Below are 24,465 nucleotides of genomic sequence, written 5' to 3' on the forward strand. Positions count from 1 at the left end.
AAAAGATGACTGGCTGCCACCGATCCAGTTTAATGCCAGCATTGTTGCTACTAGTTTGGCTGGCATGATGGCTACAAAATCGGTTATTCTTTTAGATGCACTAATTCCTGACTTTTGGTACACAATATGCTGTTTCCTGCTCTTCCTGTGTTTGTTTTTTTGTTTTTTTTTCCCTTTTTTGGACCCATCTGTACATATTTGACAAAAACGACTCCACTTTTCATCTAGATACTGGTACACTTAATTTTTTTTATACCTACTGTCTCCTATTTATCCGTAAGTTTATCAAATAAATCTAAATCCACATTTGGACGTGTGGTTTTCCATCCATAACTAATTTTCCCATGACTAAAAGTTTTCACTTCGTTTAGCTTTTCCTTGTCTTTCAACTCCTGCATCCACATTTTAATTGGACGGCATGTGGCGTTCTAACGTTGTAAGTGCTTTAGCTCGCCTACTGAAATCCCAACAATCCTCATACACTTGTTTGGTATGTTTCATCACTGTAATCCCCATTAACTTTGGCCCAGAAAGTTAGATCCGATAGTTTCATTTGTGGTGGAACTGGCATTTCACTAGCAGCTGCCTGTAACGCTCCTATGGGTGTTGTAATAAATGCACCATACACAACTCGTAGTGCCTGTGCTTGTATTCAATCTAATTTATCAAGTTCTGCTTTTGATGCTTACCCAAGAACTTGGCAGCCATAGCTGATAGATAACTGGTCTGATTTAAGGCTCCGTATGCCATCAGCTGTGTTTTCTTATTCACCCCCAAATTAGTCCCAGCAAGACTTTTTAAGCAGGTTGATCCTTCCTTTGCATTTATCTTTAGCAATCTGTATGATCTTTCCAAAGTAATCTATCAAATATACCCCTAGAAATCAAAACCTTTTAACTCCATCTAGTTGTTCTCTACACAGACCCAGTTTACATTCCTTCGTAGCATTCCTCTTTGTGAAGAACAATCCTTTTGTTTTACAACGGAGAACTTGAAACCCACGTGCATTTCTCCAGGCTGAAGTCTCTCGTAGTGCTTTGTTGAGTCTCTCTTTCTGGCCACCTCAGCATTCCTGCTCCTAACTCATCCAGCACAATCCTCTGAAAATAGAGGGATACCAGCGCTTATTTGTTTTGAAGATCTGTCCCACTATTAAATGATGCCGGGCTGATGGCACTTCCCTGTGGTGTACCATTGTTAAAATGATATTCGACATAACTTTCCCCACTCTGACCTGCATGGTCCGTTTACTCAAAAATTCTCTAATCCATTCACACATTCTTCCCTTTATCCCCACTGCACCTACGTTGTGCAGTCAGCCCCTTTCTGATCTCCGCTTCTTGGCTTTATAATACTGGTCCAACTCTTCCCCTGCTGGGTTTCTAGCTCAGTTGACCCTGGCCCGTTTTTCTGTCAGGTGAGGCCAGATGACTTAATTGGCCTCATGGGCTCTCGTTTGTGGCTAATGTGGGCTGCACATGCCATGGTAGCGTAGCTCCGTTGAAGTCAGGGGAGGAAAGTCTGTTTATTAGAGTGGTCAGGAAATGGAAACGTCTGGCATTTTGAAACCTCCTTTTGTCCCAAATGAGAACAAAGTATCCAAATTTCAAACTTTGCCGCACAATGAAATTTCGAAGACGTCGTTTCAGAAACATCAAAACAACCTTATTGACGTGTTCTGTTCTGACTCTTTTATTCTGCATTTTCATTTCAACTGTAATGTCCCCTATAAATTAGAAGTTTCAATGACTTCCCGTCAATTTTCAACGAAATCGATACGCTCCCACGAAATGTTTGGATTTTGTTGAATCAGCATTTTTCGGTGGCAAACCGTCTGGTTGGAAACACTTTTGACTAGCGCTGCAGTTTATGCCCACTGAGGAGCCAGCCCGTGCCCAGAGCGGAACAATGGTCCAGCCAGTCCAGTCCCGTCTCTGACCGTAGCTCATGCCGAATGTTTCTCGTTCTGTCCATAATGCAAGCGACGCCGATACTGTGAAAAGAACCGGGCCCTGTATTCTGCAATTTGGATCCCCTAAGCTGCCAGGGGAGCCTGGCCAAAGGGTTCGATAGGGAACGGGCTGCTTCCAATCTGGGCGTCCCAATGCTGCTGCAGCAGCCTTTCTGCGCTCTGCATCCATCCTCTCGCTTCCTATTTCAAAATATGCTGTCCTTTCAATATTTCCTCACAGTTGCAGCCTGGGTTCTCGGCTTCAAAGCGCCGGTCTCTACAGCTAGCGGGCGTTGTGGCCAGACATCCTGTCAAAACTTGCGCAGCGTGTGGTGGTGGGGGGGGGGAGGTGAAGTCACTGTTTGCTACCTGACAGAGGCAGAGAAGTGAAGGCTGCATGCCAGCAGGAGATCTGATGCGGGGATCGCAGGCCCCATTGACAGCTGAGCGCGGTTAGATGTAGCCACGTCGCGTTCACGAGCCGTGGTTAGATCTGTCTCTCACCTATCGCTGGAGTGTCTAGTGCTTGGAAGTCCCCCTCCCTCTCCAGAGCTGTTAGGTTTAACTTACCCCCACCATTCAAATAGGGTATTTCCCCCCCACACACACACATCCCTCCTTCGTTCCACAATAGACGTCCTCTCAAACCCGCCCCCATGTTGTGGGTTGGGAAGTTCAGCTGCAGCGACCGCTCTTGGGCTAGCGGTAGGGCAGGAAGGCTTGCTCACTGCTACTGTCTTAGCTCCTGCCCTGGGATATCTTAAAATCCTTTGACGTCTCCTCCGATGGGGTTCTGACTCTGACTCTCCAGCTGGGATGTGTCTCCCTTTCCTTGTGTTTGCCCGCAATCTGCAGGAAGTACCCAAGCCAGATCAGACCAATGGCCTAACTGGCCTGCCTTTGGCAGTAGCCACGAACAAAACCCCTTGGAATGCACCTGGCCGGTGGGCACGAGGCTGTAACTTGGGGGCTGGCATAGGGTCTCGGGGATCTGCTGCCTCACTACACTCATTCACCCCAGCACCAGGTCTGGGGGCCAGGAAGGAATGTTCTGGTCAGGGAACATCAGCCGGGCCCTTGGCCAGGACGAGTGTATCCTCTATGGAGCGAGGATCGGGCAGGCGATGGATTTCATGTGATTACCGGGGAATCCCCTGTCTCCGGGCGTCCTTCCCATCTGAGATGCCCTCCTTCCCCAGCCACTCTGGGGACAAATTTGTTTGGGCTGACTGAGCTTCTCCTTTCTGGGTCTCTTAATGACTCAAGCTCTGGAGGCTTGACACGAATCTGTCACATACACACACTCCAACAACTTTCTTCCATTTCACGGGCTCTGGGCTAGATTCCGCTCTCACTCCATGGACTTCAGGGTGTTACGCTGACTCTAGCAGTGGACCTGACAGCAGAATCTGGCCCACGGGGGACTGATTCTGGCCCCTGAATGCCATTCCAGCAGTGCAAAGGGCCTGTGAAGAGGTGGCTAGCGGGAGCAGCACAGGGCAGGGTATGTGGTTCTGTGTTGTCCCCTTTCCCTCTCGAGAGACACAGCACAGAATCGGTGCCTGCATTGTTCTAGGAATCAGCCAGCTAGGATCTGAGTTCTAATCCTGGTGCTGCCACCAACTCCTCTGCAACTTTGGCCCCTGTCTGTGCTTCAGTTTCCCCATGTGTAACTCGGGCACGCTGAAACACTCCCTCCTACATAATGCACTTTGGGAGCCCTTAAAAACCACACAAAGGGGCAAAACAGTATTATTTAACCCACTAAGTGCCCTTGCCATGAAGCCCAGTGGGCACACTCCGTGCCCCAAATGCCTGTCAATGATGCATCTCTCTTTGCCAGCAAGAAACTAATGTTAATTTCTGTGTCTGTTAAGTCTTCATTTTTGTTCTCCCTGCAGAAAAAGAAAAGGAGGCGAATTGACCGCACTATGATAGGGGAGCCGATGAATTTTGTACACCTGACGCACATCGGATCAGGTGATATGGCAGCTAACGAGGGCCTTCCCATGGTACCGTATCATTTACTTCTTAATTTGGGGCAGAGGAGAATCTGTAGAATAATACCCCACTGCAACTGCAGGGAGGAAACCGAGGGCTTGTCTACACAGGGACATGAAGGAAAGTTGATCCAAATTAACTAACTGTGTAAATTTGCAGTGGATTAGTTAAACTACATTAAACCTCTGTGTGAACACCCTCATTTAGGACCAATCCTATTCAACTTATTCATAAATGATCTGGAGAAAGGGGTAAACAGTGAGGTGGCAAAGTTTGCAGATGATACTAAACCGCTCAAGATACTTAAGACCAAATCAGACTGTGAAGAACTTCAAAAAGATCTCACAAAACTAAGTGACTGGGCAACAAAATGGCAAATGAAATTTAATGTGGATAAATGTAAAGTAATGCACATCGTGGATAGTTCTCTGAAGACGTCCACGCAGTGTGCAGCAGCAGTCAAAAAAGCAAACAGGATGTTAGGAATCATTAAAAAGGGGATAGAGAATAAGACGGAGAATATCTTATTGCCCTTATATAAATCGATGGTACGTCCTCATCTTGAATACTGCGTACAGATGTGGTCTCCTCATCTCAAAAAAGATATACTGGCACTAGAAAAGGTTCAGAGAAGGGCAACTAAAATGATTAGGGGTTTGGAACGAGTCCCATATGAGGAGAGATTAAAGAGGCTAGGACTTTTCAGCTTGGAAAAGAGGAGACTAAGGGGGGATATGATAGAGGTATATAAAATCATGAGTGGTGTGGAGAAAGTAAATAAGGAAGTTATTTACTTGTTCCCATAATACAAGAACTTGGGGCCACCAAATGAAATTAATGGGCAGCAGGTTTAAAACAAATAAAAGGGAAGTTCTTCTTCACACAGCGCACAGTCAACTTGTGGAACTCCTTGCCTGAGGAGGTTGTGAAGGCTAGGACTATAACAGGGTTTAAAAAAGAACTGGATAAATTAATGGAGGTTAAGTCTGTTAATGGCTATTAGCCAGGATGGGTAAGGAATGGTGTCCCTAGCCTCTGTTTGTCAGAGGGTGGAGATGGATGGCAGGAGAGAGATCACTTGATCATTACCTGTTAGGTTCACTCCCTCTGGGGCACCTGGCATTGGCCACTGTCGGTAGACAGGAAACTGGGCTAGATGAATCTTTGGTCTGACCCAGTATGGCCGTTCTTATGTTCTTATTTAGAATGAAAATGGCCTTAATTTGATTTCTGAATGAAGGTGTTCACACAGCGGTTTATTCAGAAACCAAGTTAAGGCCATTTTAATTCTAAATGAGGGTGTTCACACAGAGGTTTAATGTGTTTTAACTAATCCACTTCAAATTCACACTGTTAGTTAATTCAAATTAACTTTCCTGCATGTCCCCATATAGATAAGCCCTCGTGCTACCCCAGCGAGCTGCAGAGAGGTTGCCACTGAATCAAAACAGACCTCTCTAATTCTGCCTAGAGCAGCCCCTTCTGGCTACAGGTACATCAGCCTTGCAAAATTCCACTCTCCTGCTTGCCGGACTGGTGAATTTTCATGACTCTTTTGCAAGACCGACTTAAATGCTGCTGCTTGGTATTATTTTATTGCCCAGCATGGGAAACCGTAAACGAACTCTCAGTCAGAGCTGAGACGCTGCTGTTGTGCTGCCTTTGTCTAAAATGAATGTCCTGTTTGTGTGACTAAAAACTCTGTGGAGGGGAACTTCACCCTTGGATAAGTGCTGAGCCTTTACCAGACGAGCAAAATGCTATGGGGTGCGTGTCTGCGTGTGGAACAAATGGGTAGAGAACGTGGTCTAGTGCATGAGTTCTTAACTTGGGAGTCACGACTGCCCTTCTAATGCTGCAGAATGAGGGAGAGGGGAGTCCTGGCAGGGGATCCCAGGGTGGAAACCATTTTCATGTTAAGAGGAGTGGGGGATGGCTGTGTTTGTAGAGCACCTAATACAACTGGGCCCTGACTGACTGGGGTCTACGTAATAGGGATAATTAATAACAGTCTAGGCAGCTGGAGGAATGGAGGAGACCCTTGTGACTAAGGAACAGGACTGGATGTCTGGACATCTAGAGGCAATTCCTCTCTCTGCCACGGGTTCACTTTGTGACCCTGAGTAAGTCACTTGGGCTAGCGGGTTAGTCTGAGGGCTTGTCTACAAGGGGACATCCAGGAATATTAATCCGAATTAACTAAAGGTGTGAATTTGAAGTGGATTAGTTAAACTGCATTAAACCCCTATGTGAACACCCTCACTGAGAACTGAAGTGGCCTTAATTTGGTCTGGCTAAATTCACTTTCAAAGTGAATTACACTAAACCGAATTAAGGCCACTTAGTTCTGAATAACAGTGGTCTCATGGGGATTTAATACTGTTTAAATCATCCACTTCAAATTCACATCTTCAATTAATTCGGATTAATATTCCTGGATATCCCCATGTAGACCTGCGTTAAAACTCCTTGGCATTCTGCTGCTAGGAGGCCTAAAAGGAAGGTGTAGCTGTTGCTGCTCTTGGGGCCCCTCTAGTGGGCTGTCTGTGAACTTTTATGATTCTAAGGACTGCCTGCACACCCACTTACTAAACAATAACTGACCCCGCACCAAATGGATTTTTACCAGCCTATTTACATATGTAGCATTAAAGACACGGTTAAGTGCATGGAAATGCCTCCTTGTGACCTGACACACCCAGGTTTGCTGCTGCCTGCGTTCCACTAGATCAATCACACCCACCAGAATCGGTTTGACTCGGCAGCTGTGTTTTGGAGGCCGGGGTGAAAGCTAACCCAACAGACTGTGCCCTTTCATATGATCTATCTCCCCCTCAATTTCTTAAAGCCTGTGGGGCTGAGGCTTCCGTTGGAGGTGGCCTCAGGGACCACAGGCAGATCTGATCCTGAGTAAATGTTCCTAGAGGAGGGCTACTGGTGGGATTTGGGCCATGAGGCTAAACGGCCTGAGCCGAGCAGCAGGAGGAAGAGGTGGGACGCAGGGAGACTTGCAAATGAAAAACACCGACTCTCTGGCTGTTTTCCAGACTGGGAAGCATCTACCTCAGGCTTCGGAGTCGCTGGGTTCGAGCGAAACCCTGGTCCCACGGAGGGCAGTGGGAGTTCTGCCATTAGGATCTGGATTTTGCGCTTAGTCCGATCGAATGAGTTTGTTTATTTCCGTGCGTCTGGCGCCTGTGTGGTTCTGTGATACAAGGTTCCAGCTAGGCGGGCTCCTGACCTGCCACAAGTTCTATTCTCCCTCTCAAGCCGTCTCATTTATCCAGCTTTCTGCAGGGGAAGCCTAAGACGCTCCTGATCTCTAGGGCACCCTGCGCGGCCTCTCCATCCACCTGTGGGATCTTCCATTGGGCCAACTGCTAGCTTGGGCGCCCCAGCGGATTGCAGCAGCTGCGGTATCACACTGGGAAAAAGGCAGCTTCTAATGGCAGCCAGACTCCCAGACAGATGGGAGTAAATGCCTGGGAGTGTTTGCCCTTGCTGCGTTCCTCCCAGCCTGGCATTCTCTCTGCCCGCGCGTCTGTGTTATTTAAGCAGTGGAAATCTTTATGTAAGAGCCTCCTCGTTCCCCAGCCGTAATGTCCAAGTGCCCTGTGCGCTCTTCTAAAGTGCTTCCTCCAATCCGGCTGCCTCCCGAAGCCTGGATTTATCAAGCACCACAGCACGGCATCAGGGAACGTTGCCTCCCTGCAGCATGGCACGTACCTTAGCCAGGGCAGAAGCTCGCATGTTCCTAAGCCGCGGCACTTAACTAAGATGTGGCTCTGGCATTTGGAGTATCATTTGCGTCAGGAAGACAGATTCTCTCACATCCTTCTGGACTTCGGGGCTTCTCGGCTTTCACAGGCTTCTCCATGGCATAAAGCCATGAGCCGCGTTAGACATTGATTCACTGCTTTGGCAAGAAGGCCCTGCACTCCACAGATACGGCCTCCTCGAATGGAATAAGCACAGGAGTGGGAACATCTGGCCTGCTGCTGGCTTAAGCACTTCACCTTTCTGAGTCTCCTTTTCCCTATCTGCAAAATGGAGATAACGCTCAGGTAGCAACCTATCCACTCACCGCAGAAAAATCTACAGGGGCTTTCCCAAAGAGGCGGCCCGCACCCCCATGCCAGGTCTTAGTCCTTTTCCTGGTCCGTCCTCACAAGTGCATTTTTGCTTCAGGATAGTAACGGCCCCGAGAAGAGCCCCCAGTGCTCCGCACCCTGTGCATGTCGCACGGACTCTGTGTGGGTAGAACCAGCCACTAGAGCTATACCCGAGTGACTTCATAGGCGTCTCCCTTCCGAACTGGGTGGTTCAAGGAAACGTAGGGTGACGAGGCTTATCCCCGCTAGATCGTCGGTTCAAATCCAGTCCGGGGTGGTGGCGACTGGCTGCAGGCAGCGAGCTGACTGGTAGCTCCAATGCGGATGGAGCTGGTGGCTCTAGTCGGGTCTTGGAGCACAAGCATCCCTATCACAAAACCTAGCATCATGAGTGCTGATGGCAGCATAGGCCAAGGACTGGCTGGACCCCAAATTCTGAGCCTCGCAGGTCAGGACTGAGAGAGGATGGAGGGGGAAGCCATCGAGGCTGGTGTCCCTTGTTCGGTGGATATGTAGGCTTCAGCCAGGCTGCCAGTGTGGTGGTCTCTTAGATTGGGCACTGTCCACTGGAGACAGCTGCCAATGCTGCACGGATTCCTGCTGACAGTTGTCATGGCTATTACTGTGCTGGTTGTGTCGTTTCACGCCATGACCTGTAAAGGAGAAGAAGGGGGCATCTCCTCCCCCCCAACCTCCTCAGCAGTAAACATTTTGCCACCAAGCTTCCTGGAGGAGGGGAGTGTCACGTACTGAAGAGCGACACAGGAGATATTTGTTGTGACATGTTGGCTGTCCTTCCTGCAGCTGACCGGAAGTTGCTCACAGCCTTGGTGAAATCGTTCTCGACTGTGACTTGCAAATCTTAGCAGCAGGGTGTTTAATTTGGCAGGCTCGAGGGCCAGGGAGTTTCACAACAAAGGTAATCTGATGGGTCGGCTGTAGGGTTTTTTTTCTTCTCCTCTAAATGCACTTGGAGCACAGAGCAGGCCTAAGCAACTTTCTCTGCATGACTGACTACTCCTTTTGCAGCTCTGGGTCTAGTTGTCCACATTCTTGAGTCCATTCAGGGTGTGGACTGGGATTCTGGACTCCTGGGTTCTCTTTGCACCACTCCCACTGACTCTTCTCATTTTGTTTTCTCACTTAAACAAAAACACTTCCTGGGAACCACAGCCAAGGAAGTGAGTCGCAGGGCTGGGCCAACAAACCAGTATGAAGTGTTTTTCCCTGGAACTCCTGTAGGTTTTCCCCTTGATCAGTGTACTGAGTGCACAGAGAGCAGAGTGCAGCGCGGTTTGAGATGGGAATGGGGGTAAAAGCTGGGCTCGGTGAAGAAAAGACCCTGTAGGAAATCTAGCGGATCCTCCTCCTTTATATAAAGCTCTGCCCTTTGGCTGCAAGCTGGTGTATTCCAAGGGCATAACATTTACTTTTCAGAAGAAGCTTGGGCCTCAAGGAAATCACACCTAGCAGAGACGGTTCAATGGGACCTTGATCATTCAGAGCAAGGAAAATTGTCCTTCAATCCGCTGAGAACTTTAACAAGGTGCTGCCCAGCACCAACTCCAGCCCATCACCCAGCCTCTATTGATTTATGGGACCAGGTGTAAAACAAACAAGCCAGTCCTACCTGAGCAAGGATAAGGAATCCAACTACAGAGGTTCCCAGGTGGCTCTTTCCACCAGTGACTGACGTCAGCACCCTTCACAGGTTCTTGGATTCTAAAGCCAGAAGAGATCACAGTGATCATCTAGTCTGACCTCCTGAATGGTGCAGGTCAGGGAACTGCCCTGAATTAATTCCATTTCTCCCTTGCCACTTCACAGATTTTTATGGCCAAACAGCTATCCGCTTTTTGCAGCCTCTTCAGGAGCTCTCCCTTCTTCCACTGTCTCCATTCCTGACAGTGGGGGGCTTTCCCTTTCGGATCAGGTCACTGAAAGACCATGTTAAAGACAGTATCCTCTGATTTCATACAGCCCCCACCCCAGTTGGTATGCTCTAGATCAGTGGTTCTCAAACTTTTTTTTTTTTTCCGCTGACCACTTGAAAATTGCTGAGGGTCTCGGCGGACCATTTAATGATCTTTCCCAATGTTGTTTGTACCGTTAGCTAACTATTATAAAGCACTTTGGATAAAAGCGCTATATAAAAAAACCCAATAATAATTAATGGTTTTTTGTTCTACAAATAAAAGCACACAACTCATATTTTAATATAAGTAGTCTTACCTTTCTAATGTGATGGATGTGCCCTCTCTCCCCTGCCGCGGCAGCTCCCGAGCTGGGGCTGGGAAGGAGCGGGGTCTCTCCCCAGCAGCCGCAGCCCTGGAGCTGGGGAAAATCGCCTCTTTCTCTGGCCGCTGCAGCACTTTACGTCCCAAATTCCCCCCACCCCCCTTCTCACCTCACTGCCCCCTCCCATCTATCCCCTATCCAGGGGCGGCTCTAGCTTTTTTGCCGCCCCAAGCACGGCAGGAAGGCTGCCTTTGGCGGCATGCTTGCAGGAGGTCCCCAGTCCCGCGGATTCAGTGGCATGCCTGCGGGAGATCCGCAGGTCCCACGGATTCAGCGTACCCGCCGCCGAATCCACGGAACCGGCAGACCTCCTGCAGGCAAGCCGCCGAAGGCTGCCTGACTGCTGCCTTCGCAGGGACCGGCAGGGCGCCCCCGCGGCTTGCCGCCCCAGGCACACGTTTGGAGCGTTGGTGCCTGGAGCCACCGCTGCTCCTATTTCCCCCCGCCCCCAAGGCCACCACCTCACCTTACATGTGCGTCTTCTCCAGGGTCCAGGCACCTAATTAGTGGAGCCATGCATGCGTGGCTCCACTAATTAGGTGGGTGGCCCTTCATTCTCTTATGTGCAGCCGCCCAGGCGCGCACCTTAGAGGGAACTATCCACGGACCACCCAGATGGAGCTCGCGGGCCACTGATGGTCTGCGGACCAGTTTGAGAACCTCTGCTCTAGATGATAGCCTAGCCTGGTCCATCTGCTCTTCTCCAGGTAGCTTCTGACCCCAGGCTACAGTGGTACAAGTCCAAGTCACTTACCATCTTGCAGAAGCAGCCACTGGGAAGGCAGATGCCAAAGGTTAGGTATGGGCTGGGCAAAGGAAGCTGTACTGGCCAGAAGATAACAGGGCCTGATTTATTCTCAGGTATGCAGGGGGGGTTTTGGAGTTGTGGGAACTGGGCTTGGAAGGACTGAGTGTAACTAATGAGCCCTAAGATTAGGGATTAACCGGGCATGTTTGTTTTGTGATCAAAGGGTTTCACTTGGGGAAAGTGATTAGAATAGGTCCGCCTGCAAGAAAGGCCATGCTGGGACCGGGCGGAGGCAGCTAACCCATGATTCGGCTGGAGCCGGTATAATCTTGTTTTGCAGCAAGGCGGAGACGTGCTGCAAACACAAATGTGGTCAAAGTTAGCTCAGCAGATTGGCACATGCTCTGCCCAGGCATATAGCGAGCTGCCTGGCTGCCTTACATTCTCTTAGCTGGGGATCTGATCCTGCCAGGTGCTCAGCGCCTCCCCAATGGCTCCGAGTGCCCTCCCCTCCCGTGAGAAGGGACGGCACTTGGCAGCTAGCAGGGTCGGGGCAGCGGTTACATAACTCCTTTTTCCATTTACGAGTGTCAGGTCAGCCTGAGGACGAGTTGGATTTTGCCAGGTTGCTCCTGCCCAGTTCATTAAACCTGCTTAACTCTGAGGGTGGGGCCTGGAAGCAGAGAGAGAGAAAGCCCAAGTCCATGAGTAATTCTCCTTGGGATCCAGCCTGTCCTTGCCAGGCATGCAGACACACTGTGCGCTGAAAAAGGGTGGTGAATGATGGCAGTGAACTCTCTCAGAACGCCGTGCAGCCGGCACTAAAGATCCCAGGGTCTTTTTGCAAGTGACCTTCATGCTGGTGTTTCCTTCTAGAGGAACCAGGGTTTGGGCTTTTTTTCGGTCATGGAACGAACTTCAGTCAATGGCTTTGCACTGACGCTAATCATTTATCTTCACGTGGTGCTGCCCTAGCTGAGGATCTCAATGCGCTTTACAAACAGGAATGAACGACAGCCTCCAAACCCCTCTTAGCTGCGTGGAGGGTCTGCGGTGACCCGTCCCCTCCTGCCTCCCCTTATAGATGGGCCACAGAGAGGAAGTGACTTGCCACATTCACACCCTTGTAGAGTTGGGAGTCAGGACTCCTGAGTTCCATTCCCAGGCCCAACTGTTCTGACCACTAGACGTTGCTCCCTCCCAGACCTGGGAATGGAACCCAGGAGTCCTACCGCCTGGTGCTGTCTGCTGTGACCATTGGTTCTCCTGAAATGTGCAGAAATGTCAATCCTGAACAAAGTTGGTTAGCCTGCTAACAATCTCTTTGGGGTCTATGACCATGACCCAGGGTTAATGGTGCTTATGTGGCTCCCTTGCTGCTGAAGAAACAAAGCCAGGCAGGTAGATCTTGATGATATTCAAGAAGTATCACAGGCTCTGCAATAAGTTGGACGGCATCTCCTTCTTCAGCACTTATGTTTTATGCCGGTGGATCTTAAAGAACAAGCAGCATCTCAGCCAGCTGAGATGCGTGATCAAGGGAAACTTAACGAGCAGCTGCCTGAGTTTTGAGGGGAGAGAAGTGGCAGGAGACGCAAAACAAGGGTGGTGGGGGAGAAAAGATGAATCCAAGATGAAATATCTAGCCACATTAAGCTAGGTGGAAGGAGAAACTGCTTCACTAGTGCGCCCTCTCTCTCCCATCAGACTCCCGAGAGAGGGGTGCAGGTGGGTTGGGATATTTGGCTTTAAAATCACATCCCCCTGATTTACCATCTCGCCTCCCACCCTTAAACCTGATTGAAGTGGACGCTCTCTGCAGAAACGCTCTCCGGTCCCAGCAACACCCAGGTGGTGTGCTAAAAAAGAGGCATGTCTGGCAGGTGGGAAAAGCCAGATAGTAACTGGACTAGGCGCTGAGCACAGAACAGCCAGTGTCTCTTCTCCCACCGCAGCTCAGAAGCAAAGATCCTCCCTCTGACAGAGCAGACAGCCTCAGCGCTTGTGGTGAGCCATGTGTTAGAGTAGCTGTTGGATCCAGGGTTCTCTTGATGCAGTGGCGGGGTGGGAAATGACAAATGCAACTGAGCAGAGAAGCCGTCTAGCACGTAGGGCAGGATAGAAACCAGAGAGGGAATATCTGAGATCCCATAGAACCCCTCTGCAGAAAGCCAACTATGGCCTTAATGGGCTCTGCCAGACACCCCACCACCTCCAATCTCCATGATTAGGGCTCCTTTGCGTTCTCGCCCGGACGAGGGGAACTCCCAGTGGGAGAAGGGATGCAGATTTTTCCCTGTCTGCTCCTGTCCACCATGAAGGGCTTGGAAGCAAGCTCTCTAATGCTGCCCATCTGCCACCTTGTCAGGTAAGGCAGCACTATCTATCCCCCATCTTTGTGCCAGGGGAAAATCACTTAGCCAAGATCACACAGGAAATCGGTGGCAGAGCTGAGGCTAGAACATCAGAGTCTGGACTCCCAATGCCCTTTGCTCTAACCACTGGACCGCGCTTCCCTCACCGAGTTGGGTATGAAACCCAGGAGTTGTAACTCTAAGCTCCCTCCTCTCAACTAGCCCATGTGCCCTGCTGGAGCCTGGAGGAAGGAATTCAGGAGTTCTAACTTGCAGAACTCTGCTCAAACCACTCCACGGCAGCTTTGTCAGGTGACCGAAAGCACGTTCTCAATAGATGCTGGTTGATTTCTGTGCCGCTTTTTCTAATCAATGTGCAGTAAAGCTTGCTAGCAGCTCTTAGCTAGGCCGTCACTAACGCAAATATTCTACCCCTTTGCACAAAAATATCCTAGAGGCGCAGTGTTAAATGACTATTTTTTTTTAAGCGTGTGCGCTCTCTCTCTCTGCAGACAGGCGCTGTTCAAGAGATGAGATCCAAAGGCGGACGGGAGAGACAATGGAGTAGCTCCAGAGTTTTGTAGCTCTAGTAATGGAGTGTAGCAACAGAGTGTAAGTACTTTGCTATCTTTGTGAATTTTGGAAGAGGAAATTTCCCCTTCTGCATGATGACTGCCCAGAACATACTATCTCAATCAATTAATCTGATTAAGTCCAGATGTAAAATCAGTCAGCCATTGGACTGATCACTTTTCAGTTTACTGCTGGTAGGCATTACACACTGAGGTCTGGTAGGTTTCACATTACTGCTGGGGTTTGGGGCCTGAATCTCACTGAAATCCCAGCCTTGGAAACTGTAGGTTGAGACTTTCCAAAGCGCCCAGTGATCTTGGGTGCCCTTAATTTTTGGCTCTCCAACTAGAGGCACCCTAAGGGTATGTCTACACCACACAGTTAACCCAAGTCTGCAGGACCTGGGCTTGTGGACGCAGTGCTTCCAGCCCGTAACTGAGCGTCCACATTGCACTGTAAACCTGGGCTTACAATTGCTAGGGCCAGGTCTCACAGCCGTGTCAATGTGTCCACACTGCTCTACGCAGACCACCTAACTCAGGTCCGCAGCTTGAGCTGACCTGAGTCACAGCTGGGCTCTGGCTCTAACCCACCCTCCCTGGCAGAGTCCTAGTACCTGGGTCCTGAGAGCTGGCTGAGCCAAATCAGACTAATTTGGGACTGGATTGCGGGGAGAGCAGGTTAGGCTCAAACCGGAGTCAGAGCTGAATGTGCAAAGTAGACGTACCCTAAAGGGGGTGTGGCTATTCAGAATCTGCGGGGCCCTCGCCTTCTAAAAATAAAATAGGCCCCTTCGTCGTGTCTCAGGTTGGGCTGGGTACTTCTGAAAAGCTTGGCCTTCAAATATAATCCTCCCCCCGCCCCTTCCGAATCATTTCATATGATTACTCCAGCAGTCTGATCTCCAGATGAACAGAGAGCGCACCCCTACAAACTGCTTACATCATAACGTAAAGCTGTGGGGAAAATCAAAGACAGAACCATTTGCCACCTCCTAAGTTCCTTTCTCATGGGGGGTGAAATTCATCCTTCTGCTGAAAATCAGCACAAGACCCAGGTACAGCTCCGGTCAGCGATTCCCAAACTTTTGGAAGCTGAAATCCCACCCCTTCAGAAATCGAATCAAACACCCTTCCCTATCTGCGCCCCACCCGTGGCGTTAAAGGCAGATATAACTTAATATAGACCTTTGTTTCCCCAAGTCTAGTCTCTGGCATGTCCCATGCTCCCTCTCCTTTCTTACATGCTTTGAACAGTGAACTAGTTAATGATATTGTCATCTGGGGTATCTTCCTTGGCATCTGAACTAGCACCAGCACAGACAAATGAGGCAGCTCATACATCTGAGAGATCATTCCCAGCTCTCTGCAAACTCAGGCAGACAGATGCTCTGGTCACATTTAGGTTTGCTTCTCAAGCATAAGCACTAGAGGGGTACGTCTTTAAAAATGAAAGCTGACACTATAACTGATAAGCCTGTCCATGTCCCCTGGCTAGTCCTTTGTGTCTTCACCCACTCCGGGGGCAGCTCGGGCTCCGGGCAAGATTGGTTTAAATCAGGGGTCTCGAACTCAATACCTTAGGGCCAGTGCCAGTCCTCAAATCCTACCAGCGGGCCAATAGTGTCACTCATGCCACCCAGAACCCACCCCCAAAACTCTGACCCCCCAAAACTCCACTCCCCACCTGCCTAAGGCTCTGGGAGGGAGTTTGGGTGGGGGAGAAGGTCTGGGGTAGGGGATTGGGCTGCACGCTCTGGGAGGGAGTTTGGGTGGGGGAGGGGGTCAGAGGTGCAGCACCCAACTCTGGGCTGGAGTTAGGTGCTGGGTACAGGCTTTGGGCTGGGGCAGGGAGTGGGGGTGCAGGAGGGAGTTTGGGGGCAGGAGGGGGTGTGTGGGGGGGTGCAGGCTCTGAGAGGGAGTTTGGAGGGTGTGGGGAGGGGCTGCAGGCTCTGGAAGGGGGTAGGGGAGTGCGGCGCTTACCTGGGACTCCAAGGCAGGGCAGGCCGGGGGGGCTCTGCGCGCTGCTGCCCCCAGGCAACGCCCCTGCAGCTTCCCATTGGTCGCAGGGGCGCTCCGGGCAGGGGCAGCAGGGAGGGGCTGGTGGACATGTGGAGCGAGCAGGCAGACGCTGCTCAGTCCCCCTGCACTGCTGGTGGTGGGTGGGACCCCGAGCCATTGTAAATCGCCTTGGGGCAGCAGGTGGGGCCAAGGGAGAGACCTAGCCCTGCAGGCCACATTGGGGAGCTTCTCGGGCTGCAGATGGCCCATAGGCGGGGAGTTTGAGATCCCTGGTTTAAGTGATGCATAAGCACTTGTACTGACCTTCTGCACAGAGATGAAATTCACCCACTTCTAACAATTCAGTCTTCTCTGCCACAAAGGGCAAGTTTTAACTCTTGCTTTAATCTGTTTCACTTTGCAGGTTCCAGGCTACAGCAACAGCCCACACTTGAATTGCCTGTTTGCCAGACATGTGGAAATACAAATATCTAGCGCTTTATTCACTCGATAACTTATGCAAACTGATCCCAAACTTCAATTTTTTTTTTACATGTTTTCTCAGCATCTAATAAGTTTTCACTGAAAGTGCAATGTGGGTTTTTTCTTTTTTTTTAATACTGAAAGTTCCTCTCCTAATAGCTCCCCGCCCCCCATGTGAATCCCAGCAGCTTGTGTTTTTGCTGTTGTTGTTGGGTTTTTTTCAGAGCCCTCTAACTCTATTCCTGACTATAAGCACAAAAATAACAGCCAAGCACCAGTCTATTTGACAGTCTTTCAGCGCTGCTGTGAAGAATGGAAAGATTAGCCCATGAAACTGTCAGAGCATCGTTTGGTCCCACCTTCGATGGGAGAGGAAAGGTCACTGCTAAAACATTGGTCTTCAAGCTATACAATTTCCTCTTTGGAATTTGATCCAATTCAGGGGCTGATGATCAGGATTGCTGTCAGAGCAAAACACTCCCTTAACACCAATGTGTTCGGTTTAACTGGTCTTTAATAGCACCAGAAGATATTCATGTCAGTGGCGCTACGCAACTTAATTAGCCGAGTTTTAAGATGGGAATATTCAGGAGTGATGGAGGGTCTAGTTGTCAGAGAGCAGAACTCCTGACTGCTAGTCCTGCCTCGAACGCAGATTCCTCTTGCAGCTTGCTCTCAAGTGCTTTCCTGAGTCAACGCCTTAGGCCTACATTTTAAAAGGTCCCCACTCATTTTGGGTGCCCAACTTGAAGGCACCTCAGGAGCTGATTTTCACAGGTGCCAAGCTTCTGGAGTTTGGGGGCGTGGTCCAGCTGAAAATCAGGCTCTTGGTGTCGCAAGTTGAGCACCCAAAATTAGTAGACTATTTTCAAAGGGCTGGCCTCCCTGCCTCAGTTTCCCCAGCTCATAACAACGTGCCTACCTCACAGGGATGTTGTGAGGATTAGCATTCTGCAAAGAGCTGTTTGTGCTATATAACAGGACTATTAGAAGAAATGGATTTACCCAGTCGTCTTGATACTTCTTCAGGTGCACGATGAAATGCACAGCACAGCAATCCACAGTGTACTTAAAAAGACATGTTAATGGCCAAGATCTTCAGAACTGAATAGTGATCTTCAGGGCCTCAGTTTGGAGACACCTTAATGTGGCTTGACTTTCAGAAAGCGAGGCGCACCTCTGAAAAACATCCCTCCTAAAGTCCCAAGTTACTTTTGAACAACTTTGGCCTGCAGCTTTAAGACCTGTCTCGTGCAGTGTGTGGAACAGTTTTCTGTGAATAGATCAGTCCTGTAAGAGGTGGTACATATAAACTACTGTCATGGTTGAAAGGGGATCTTCCTCCATATTTCTGTTAGAGATGTCAGTGTGGTACAAACACACACATGCGTGGTTTTTTTTGTTTTGGTTTTAAGACCGAAAACTAGTTTAGAAGAGTCCTCAGCTATATCTCAGCTATACTGTCCCAATAATGCGTAAATAGACAATGGCCCCGGAGACAAATTCCTAAAGGTGAATCGCCTAGCGATGATTCAGTATCCCCTCGCAAACACGTCTGAAGAATTACGGTTACTACCTGTTTCTGATTGAGGTGTCCTCCAGGAGAGAGCATCGGTCTTCATGAAACTGTACCTGCAATACATTTCCTCTAAAGTGTAGCCATGCTAGCAGGAACTGGTCCCATCCAAAGTCACTGTGGATACAGTCATAATTGTTCTCTTTAAGGCCCAGTCCAAAGCCGGTTGATGGAAAGAACAGCATTGGCTTCAAGGAGCTATGGAGCAGGCCTTTAATATGTGACCATAAATGAGAAGTAGGGGCCTGAGGGATAAGGCAGACACCGCTTGCTGCAATGATTCCAACACATCCACAGCCAGGGGGAATAAGGGTGCTTTGAGGGCGACTCGCTCTAAGTGAAAGATGCTCTGGGAATGCAAAGTCTCTTCAAAGTGTTCGTCTCTGGATCTCTCCCCACATCCACCTTTGAAACTAGTCCCCTGGTACATTCCCCAGGAAAGCAAGCAGCTGATCTGTCTTTTATCTATGGGGGGGGGGGCATTGCTCCCCGTTACCCCCGGCTTACAGGCCCAATTCATCTCTTTACTGGAGTAACTCCCACTGAGCTCAGTGCAGTAACTCTTGATGTATGACCATACACGGGAGAGCAGGAGCTGCCCAGGGTGTAAGCCGGCAGAGAATTTTGGTCCGTAGCTCTACAAAGCAGGACGTCTGCCATAAGGGGAAGGACTAAATCTTGGAACAGCAAATGCATCATTGGGGCCTGATTGGATGTGCAGCTAACGGTCGCTACAGCTCTGCTTCAGGATTCCCATCAAAGAGAGTGGCAGTCAGTTATCGCTACAGTGGACAAGAGCTGCTATGGATGGTACAGAGTATAAACATCAGTGTGGTTTACCAAGTGGCTTAGATTTGAGGCGTATCCAAGGACTGCAGAGCTTGCTAGCCCCACCTTTAAACAGCCTTGTTTTGTGAAGGGCCGGACGGCTTGGGGGACCTGGTCGTGGGATACGGAGCTTCTTAAATTCTAGGCTGCTCCTGCAAATTCAGCCCATATCAGTAGCCACGGAAAGCTATCGTTAGCCATCTGACAGCTGTTTGGTGAGTCTCCGCCCCAGTGACACACGCTGCTATTGCGATCGCTGGTAGTCTCTACGGCAAGGCCCAGGTTTGGATGCACTATGGCAACTGGATTCCCCTCTGGAGCAGAGTGAAAGACCCTAGTTGGACTATGTGTTGTGGGAAGCTTGCCTTGCTACTGCCCCAGGGGGAGGGAAGATTTTGGTCTCCAAAGGTCTCAATCTGGTGCCTTTTACTGGCATTAAATTCACCCCAAAATTAGGAAAAATAATCTGTAGGCGCTCACAGTTGACTTAATGTTTTATATTGTATGTCCCAACATGCTTGTGGATTAGTAAATTGCAACCACACATCTTTTGTGTATCATTGCTTAGCTATATACATGCACACTCTGGTCAAAGGTGAGAAGGAAACAGTGTATTGCAGTCTCTGTTTTTGCTTCACGTGCTAGGCTCTTTTTTGCCAGTTTATGAAAAGTTTTAGGCCTGATTTGCATTGAAAGCAGAAGATATTCTGGATGAAGCTGTGAAAGCTGACCTATGGAGATAAAATCAGTTCTTCTGCAGAAAGCTAGTCCGTGCTCTTCCACTGATTTTTTCCTCCTGTAGCGTGTTGCTTTCCTTGGTATTTTATATATGAACTGCAGATGCTGATTCAGTTTTTCCAAAACCTGATACTAAAACTTTTTGTGCTATCCTGAGGGAGTGTGTCTTTAGAACTGCCAAATGCATTTGTTGACATGGAACAGTTTGTCAAAATGGGGATGCTGCCATCCTTTCTATGAGCACATACTGAGGTGAGGGGTGTGTGTGTGTGTTGGGGGGCGGGGAGGGGTGTTAAATGGCTTGCCCTGAACTGGAGTCTGTTTGATGTACAGTTAAGATCCTGACAGTCTCTGCATTTTATTTTTTTTAGTCCTGTTTGTACATTGACAGCTAGAAATTTACATAAAACTACTGTTTAGCTCAGGCTCTGAAGGCCTGTTGCAAAAGCATCTTGTTTGCCTGCTAGTGTTCCTACAAAGTGAAGGGGCATTATTGGTCAGCATGCCAGGTTCCAGTCAGAGGAACAAGCACTCCTCTTTTAGATTAGTGGAAATGCAGTGTGCCTCCATCTAACTCAGTGTAAATCCAGAATAACACTGATGGCAACACTGGATTTACACTAGTTTAAATGAGGGCAGAACCTGGCCTTGAATTGGTGACATTTCACACAACAGAGTAGGAAACACACCATTTTGTTTGTTGCAAGATGCGCATCTATTTTTGCAAGCTTTCAGAAGATTTTAACTGCCATTTGGAACCTGATCTCGATCACACAGGTGCAAATCTGGCATCTTACTCCAGAAGAGTTGCTCCAGGTATACCCTGCTGACAGAAATCAAATCTGGCCCTGTGACTTTTTAAAAAAATCACTGTCAGGTTAAATCCTATTTTAAAACCTCACAGAATAAATTTCTGTATTGTTAGATGATTGTAACTGGAAAAAAAAATTAAAAGTCAAGTTCACGTTTCACTATTTATGTAGTTTTCATTACTTTGTATGTTTCTCTCAGCTTTGACAGTGAAAATAGGTCATTTTCCCCTTTTTGTTTTCTAGTCAGTTTCCGTTTTATGTTCACCACCACTAGCCCAACATTGCAGTGTTTTGCAAGCCAAATACTGCAGGGGGATGTAATGTTTGTGTGGTGGTTTTTGTTTTTAAATGGTTTCAATTTTTTAAATTTTATTTTCTATCTATAAGTGGATATTGGTTTATAAAAGCTTGTTTTTAAACAAAACCTGAGTTTTGGATCCCAATTTGACCTGACAGGTCACTATTAAATGAAAATCATCCCTTCCCTACCAACCTCTCTGGTCCGTGGTATCAGTGCAAAACCCTTTCTTACCATGCTCTGCATGTCTGTTTGCGTTGAGAAACAAAATAAGGACCAATATTCTGCAGTCCTTAATTGAACCAAACTTCCATTGACGTTAACAAGGACCCTGCTCTTACTGGAGTCAAGGGCCAAGTGTGATACGCTCATTTTAAGGCCCTGATCCTGCCCCATTGAAGTCCATGGGAGTCTTGCCACTGGGAACAAGCTTTAGTACTAAAGGCCTGAAGCCACAGGAGGCAGGAGAGGCCTGATTCTCTGTTGTCCTGCATGTTGTGCGCTCATTTACATGAATGCAAATATTGCCGAACAGAATGGCAGTGACTTTACATGCTTTAAATAACTGCACATTGTGCAGGATGATGGAGAATGACAAGGACATTTCTTCACACATGACTAGGAGGCAGCAAGGAACCTGTACTTGTGCATTTATTTATCCTCAAGAGTTTCCCAATGAGCAGAAGCAATTGCAATTGGGACAAATCAAATGCAAAAGCGAGATCTGGAACAGTCTTAGGCAGAGACCAGAATCCCTGTGGATAAAATAATCCTGAAAAACAACCATCTCATTCAATGCTGCAGAAGCCTGACTGCTTTCTCTGCTCTGCCAAATCCTCTCTTTGCTGAAAGAGTTCTGGCAAAGGCCATTTCTCTTTTACTTCCTGGCTGTTTTGGAGAACTGGGTCCTGGACCTCCATCACTTGAGTGCCCCAAATTCCCGTGGAAGTTTGGGGTGTGCAAGAAATGGAGGATCTGTGGATTTTTTTTTTCTTTTTTTAAGGCATAAGCAAAAAAAAAAAAAGGCAGAATGGGTAAGAAGGAGGGAATCTGTTCAAATGCTTTGCTGAATGAACTCACTCAGCCATCATACATTTGGAAAAGATCAACTGTTGGCAAAGGGGGGGGAAAAAGCACAGGACTTATTGCAAGAATCTGGCTCAGTTTTCCAAGAACTTGATTTTTAAATAAGTAAAATTCTAGCTCCTGCACAAACTTGGATATCACAGCTGGCCTGTTGAAAACAATCACTCGGATGGAATAGCTGGGCTATTCTGATGTTGTTACCTAAACTTTTTTTTTTTTAAAGCAAGAAACGCATTGCATATAAAAAGGTGTCCCTGTGCTAAAGAAACTTAGCACTGGGAAGCCATAGCGCTAACTATCCGGTGGATCCCTCTTACAATAAATCCAAATACACTGAAACGTATTTATCATAATAATCTCTGCTGTACTGAGACACTGTTGTAGAGAATTTACAATTATATTCTGCTGTGGAAAAGGGTTTTATGGGGGTGGGGGAGTGTCTGTGGAACAGTTGTAGAGAAATATCCTTCTTTCTCTTTTACACACCTTAGCTTTTCCTACACAGTGTGTGTTTGAAAATAAAATAAAAGTCAAAGATTTTGTCTGACTGTTTGTATGAAAATAGAGACTCTCATGTTTTGTGACGTGGAAGGTTGGAGTATCCCTTTGTGTCTCCCCCCTCCCCTTTAAAAATAAATAACTCTGTTCCATAATTTTCAATTCCTACTATGAAATATTTATACAGAACATAAGATGCCATCATCTTGGCTTCCCCTACCTGCTACCCACTGCAGATTGACCCACAAACTAATTGGTATGGTAAATCTAAATTAAATCAAGGACTGTGCTTTTTGACTGGCATAGGCTTTGTACAAGGAATAAAAGCTGTAAAAGGGAGGCTGCTACGTAGGGTAGCCTTCTAGACAGGAGCAAATACAGTAGAACCTCAGAGTTATGAACATCTTGAGAATGGAGGTAAGAAAAATGCTGCTTTCCTGTTTTTGTTTGTTTTTTAGTAGTTTACATTATGATTTAACCAGGGCCGGCTCCAGGCACCAGCCCAGTAAGCAGGTGCTTGGGGAGGCCAACGGAGAGAGGCGGCACCTCCTGCTCTTCGGTGGCAATTTGGCGGCGGGTCCCTCACTCCCTCTCAGAGCGAAGGACCAGTGGCCAAATTGCCACCGAAGACTGAAGCGGTTGGCAGTAGAGCTGATCGCGATCGCGGACTTTTTTGGGGAGGGGGCTGCTTGGGGCGACAGAAACCCTGGAGCCGGCCCCAGATTTAACACAGTACTGTACTGAATTTGTTTCTTTTTTTGTCTCTGCTGCTGTCTGATTGCGTACTTCCAGTTCTAAACGAGGTGTGTGGTTGACTGGTCAGTTTGTAACTCTCTGAGATTCTACTGTATAACGATCTTGAAGACTGCCCCTTGTTCATTTCCTGTTATTAGTTTAGTAGTGGAACCCACTAACCATGCTAACAGTATAAAACCAGAATTTCTATCATCAAAAAGGCTCAATGCCCTGTTTCTGAGCAGCAACCTAATAGTTCCAAAGTGAGTTGTTCCAATGGTGAAATACCCACAGTGTTAAAAATTTGCAACTTATTTCTAGTCTGATACAGAATAGGATTTCTTTAGATGATAAATGGAGCAGCAGCATGTTGCTAATTCCTACCTGAGGCAGTTGCATCAGCTATGGAGGTGGGTGGGGAATCAGATTAATAAATATAAGTGCCATAAAATAACATCTAGACCTTCAAACCATTTTGTTCTCTTCCTGGCAGTAAACATTTCCTGCTTTATCCTATTGCATCCACTTCCCCTGTTGGATTTTTGAAAGATATGATCTATCAAGCAGCACACATTTGCATGCAATGTTTTCTAAACAAATATGCCTTGAAAAGTCTAGTACCGTTGGCTGTGAATTACTGGAGTTGATTAACTGCATGCAGTTCATGGACTCCCTAAACTCTTTTACCAGCTAAAATCTTGAGTAAAATCAAGGTGAGGTCAGAATTAGGCCCTTCATCTATTAAGAGGGGGTTATCGCAAACATTATACTTTTATGGTTAATAGGTCTGGACTATTAATGTTTTACCAACAGCAATGATACCAGCATGCTTGCAACTTAAAGTGATAATGTTCAAGTTGGGGAGCTCCAAAATTTGACCTACTGCCCTGTACTTAAATTTGATACCAAGAACGCAGGAGAAGCCCTACAGTAACACGTCCATGGGTGGTTCTGCACTGTCTTGGTGCAATTGGCAGTAACTCCTCTGTGTTTAAGTAACAATCCTTTTCTTTTTAAAGCTATAAAAGTTGAGATCAATCTATTACTAGCTGTTATGTTTGCTATAGGCAAAATCAATTTCATTCAGGCAGGTAATCAGACTAGATGGTCTAAAAGGGCTTTTTCAGATCTACCTGCTGAAAACTTTTGACCTTTAGCAACTGGCTATTTCAAAGCGAGGAGGAAGACTACCTTTGCCTGGGTTCTAGCTTAGCTACAGTATCTGAGCACCTCCCACTATTTAATGTATTTATCCTCACACCGCCCTGTGAGGTAGGGCAGTCCCGTTGTACAAATGGGGAATTGAGATACCGAGAGGCTAAGGGCCACGTCTGTAGCAAAGGAGGGACCTGAAGATAGGTCTTCTAGTCTAGC

At 47.9% G+C, this 24,465-nt stretch overlaps 1 protein-coding gene across 2 annotated transcripts in view; it reads left to right on the forward strand.

Annotated features, from left to right (window-relative positions):
* Positions 1-22,393, forward strand: part of CDC42SE1 (CDC42 small effector 1) — a 54,772-nt gene extending 32,379 nt beyond the window's left edge. For both annotated transcript variants that reach the window (XM_005293698.5, XM_065574125.1), the window contains exons 3-5: positions 3,853-3,963; positions 13,977-14,076; positions 16,462-22,393. In XM_005293698.5, coding sequence (XP_005293755.1) covers positions 3,853-3,963; positions 13,977-14,048 — 183 coding nt within the window. In that variant the 3' untranslated portion in view covers positions 14,049-14,076; positions 16,462-22,393. The remainder of the gene's footprint in view (positions 1-3,852; positions 3,964-13,976; positions 14,077-16,461) is intronic.
* Positions 22,394-24,465: the final 2,072 nt, after the last annotated feature.

The sequence above is a fragment of the Chrysemys picta genome, chromosome 20 (genome assembly GCF_011386835.1).
Source record: "Chrysemys picta bellii isolate R12L10 chromosome 20, ASM1138683v2, whole genome shotgun sequence".
NCBI lineage: Eukaryota > Metazoa > Chordata > Testudines > Emydidae > Chrysemys > Chrysemys picta.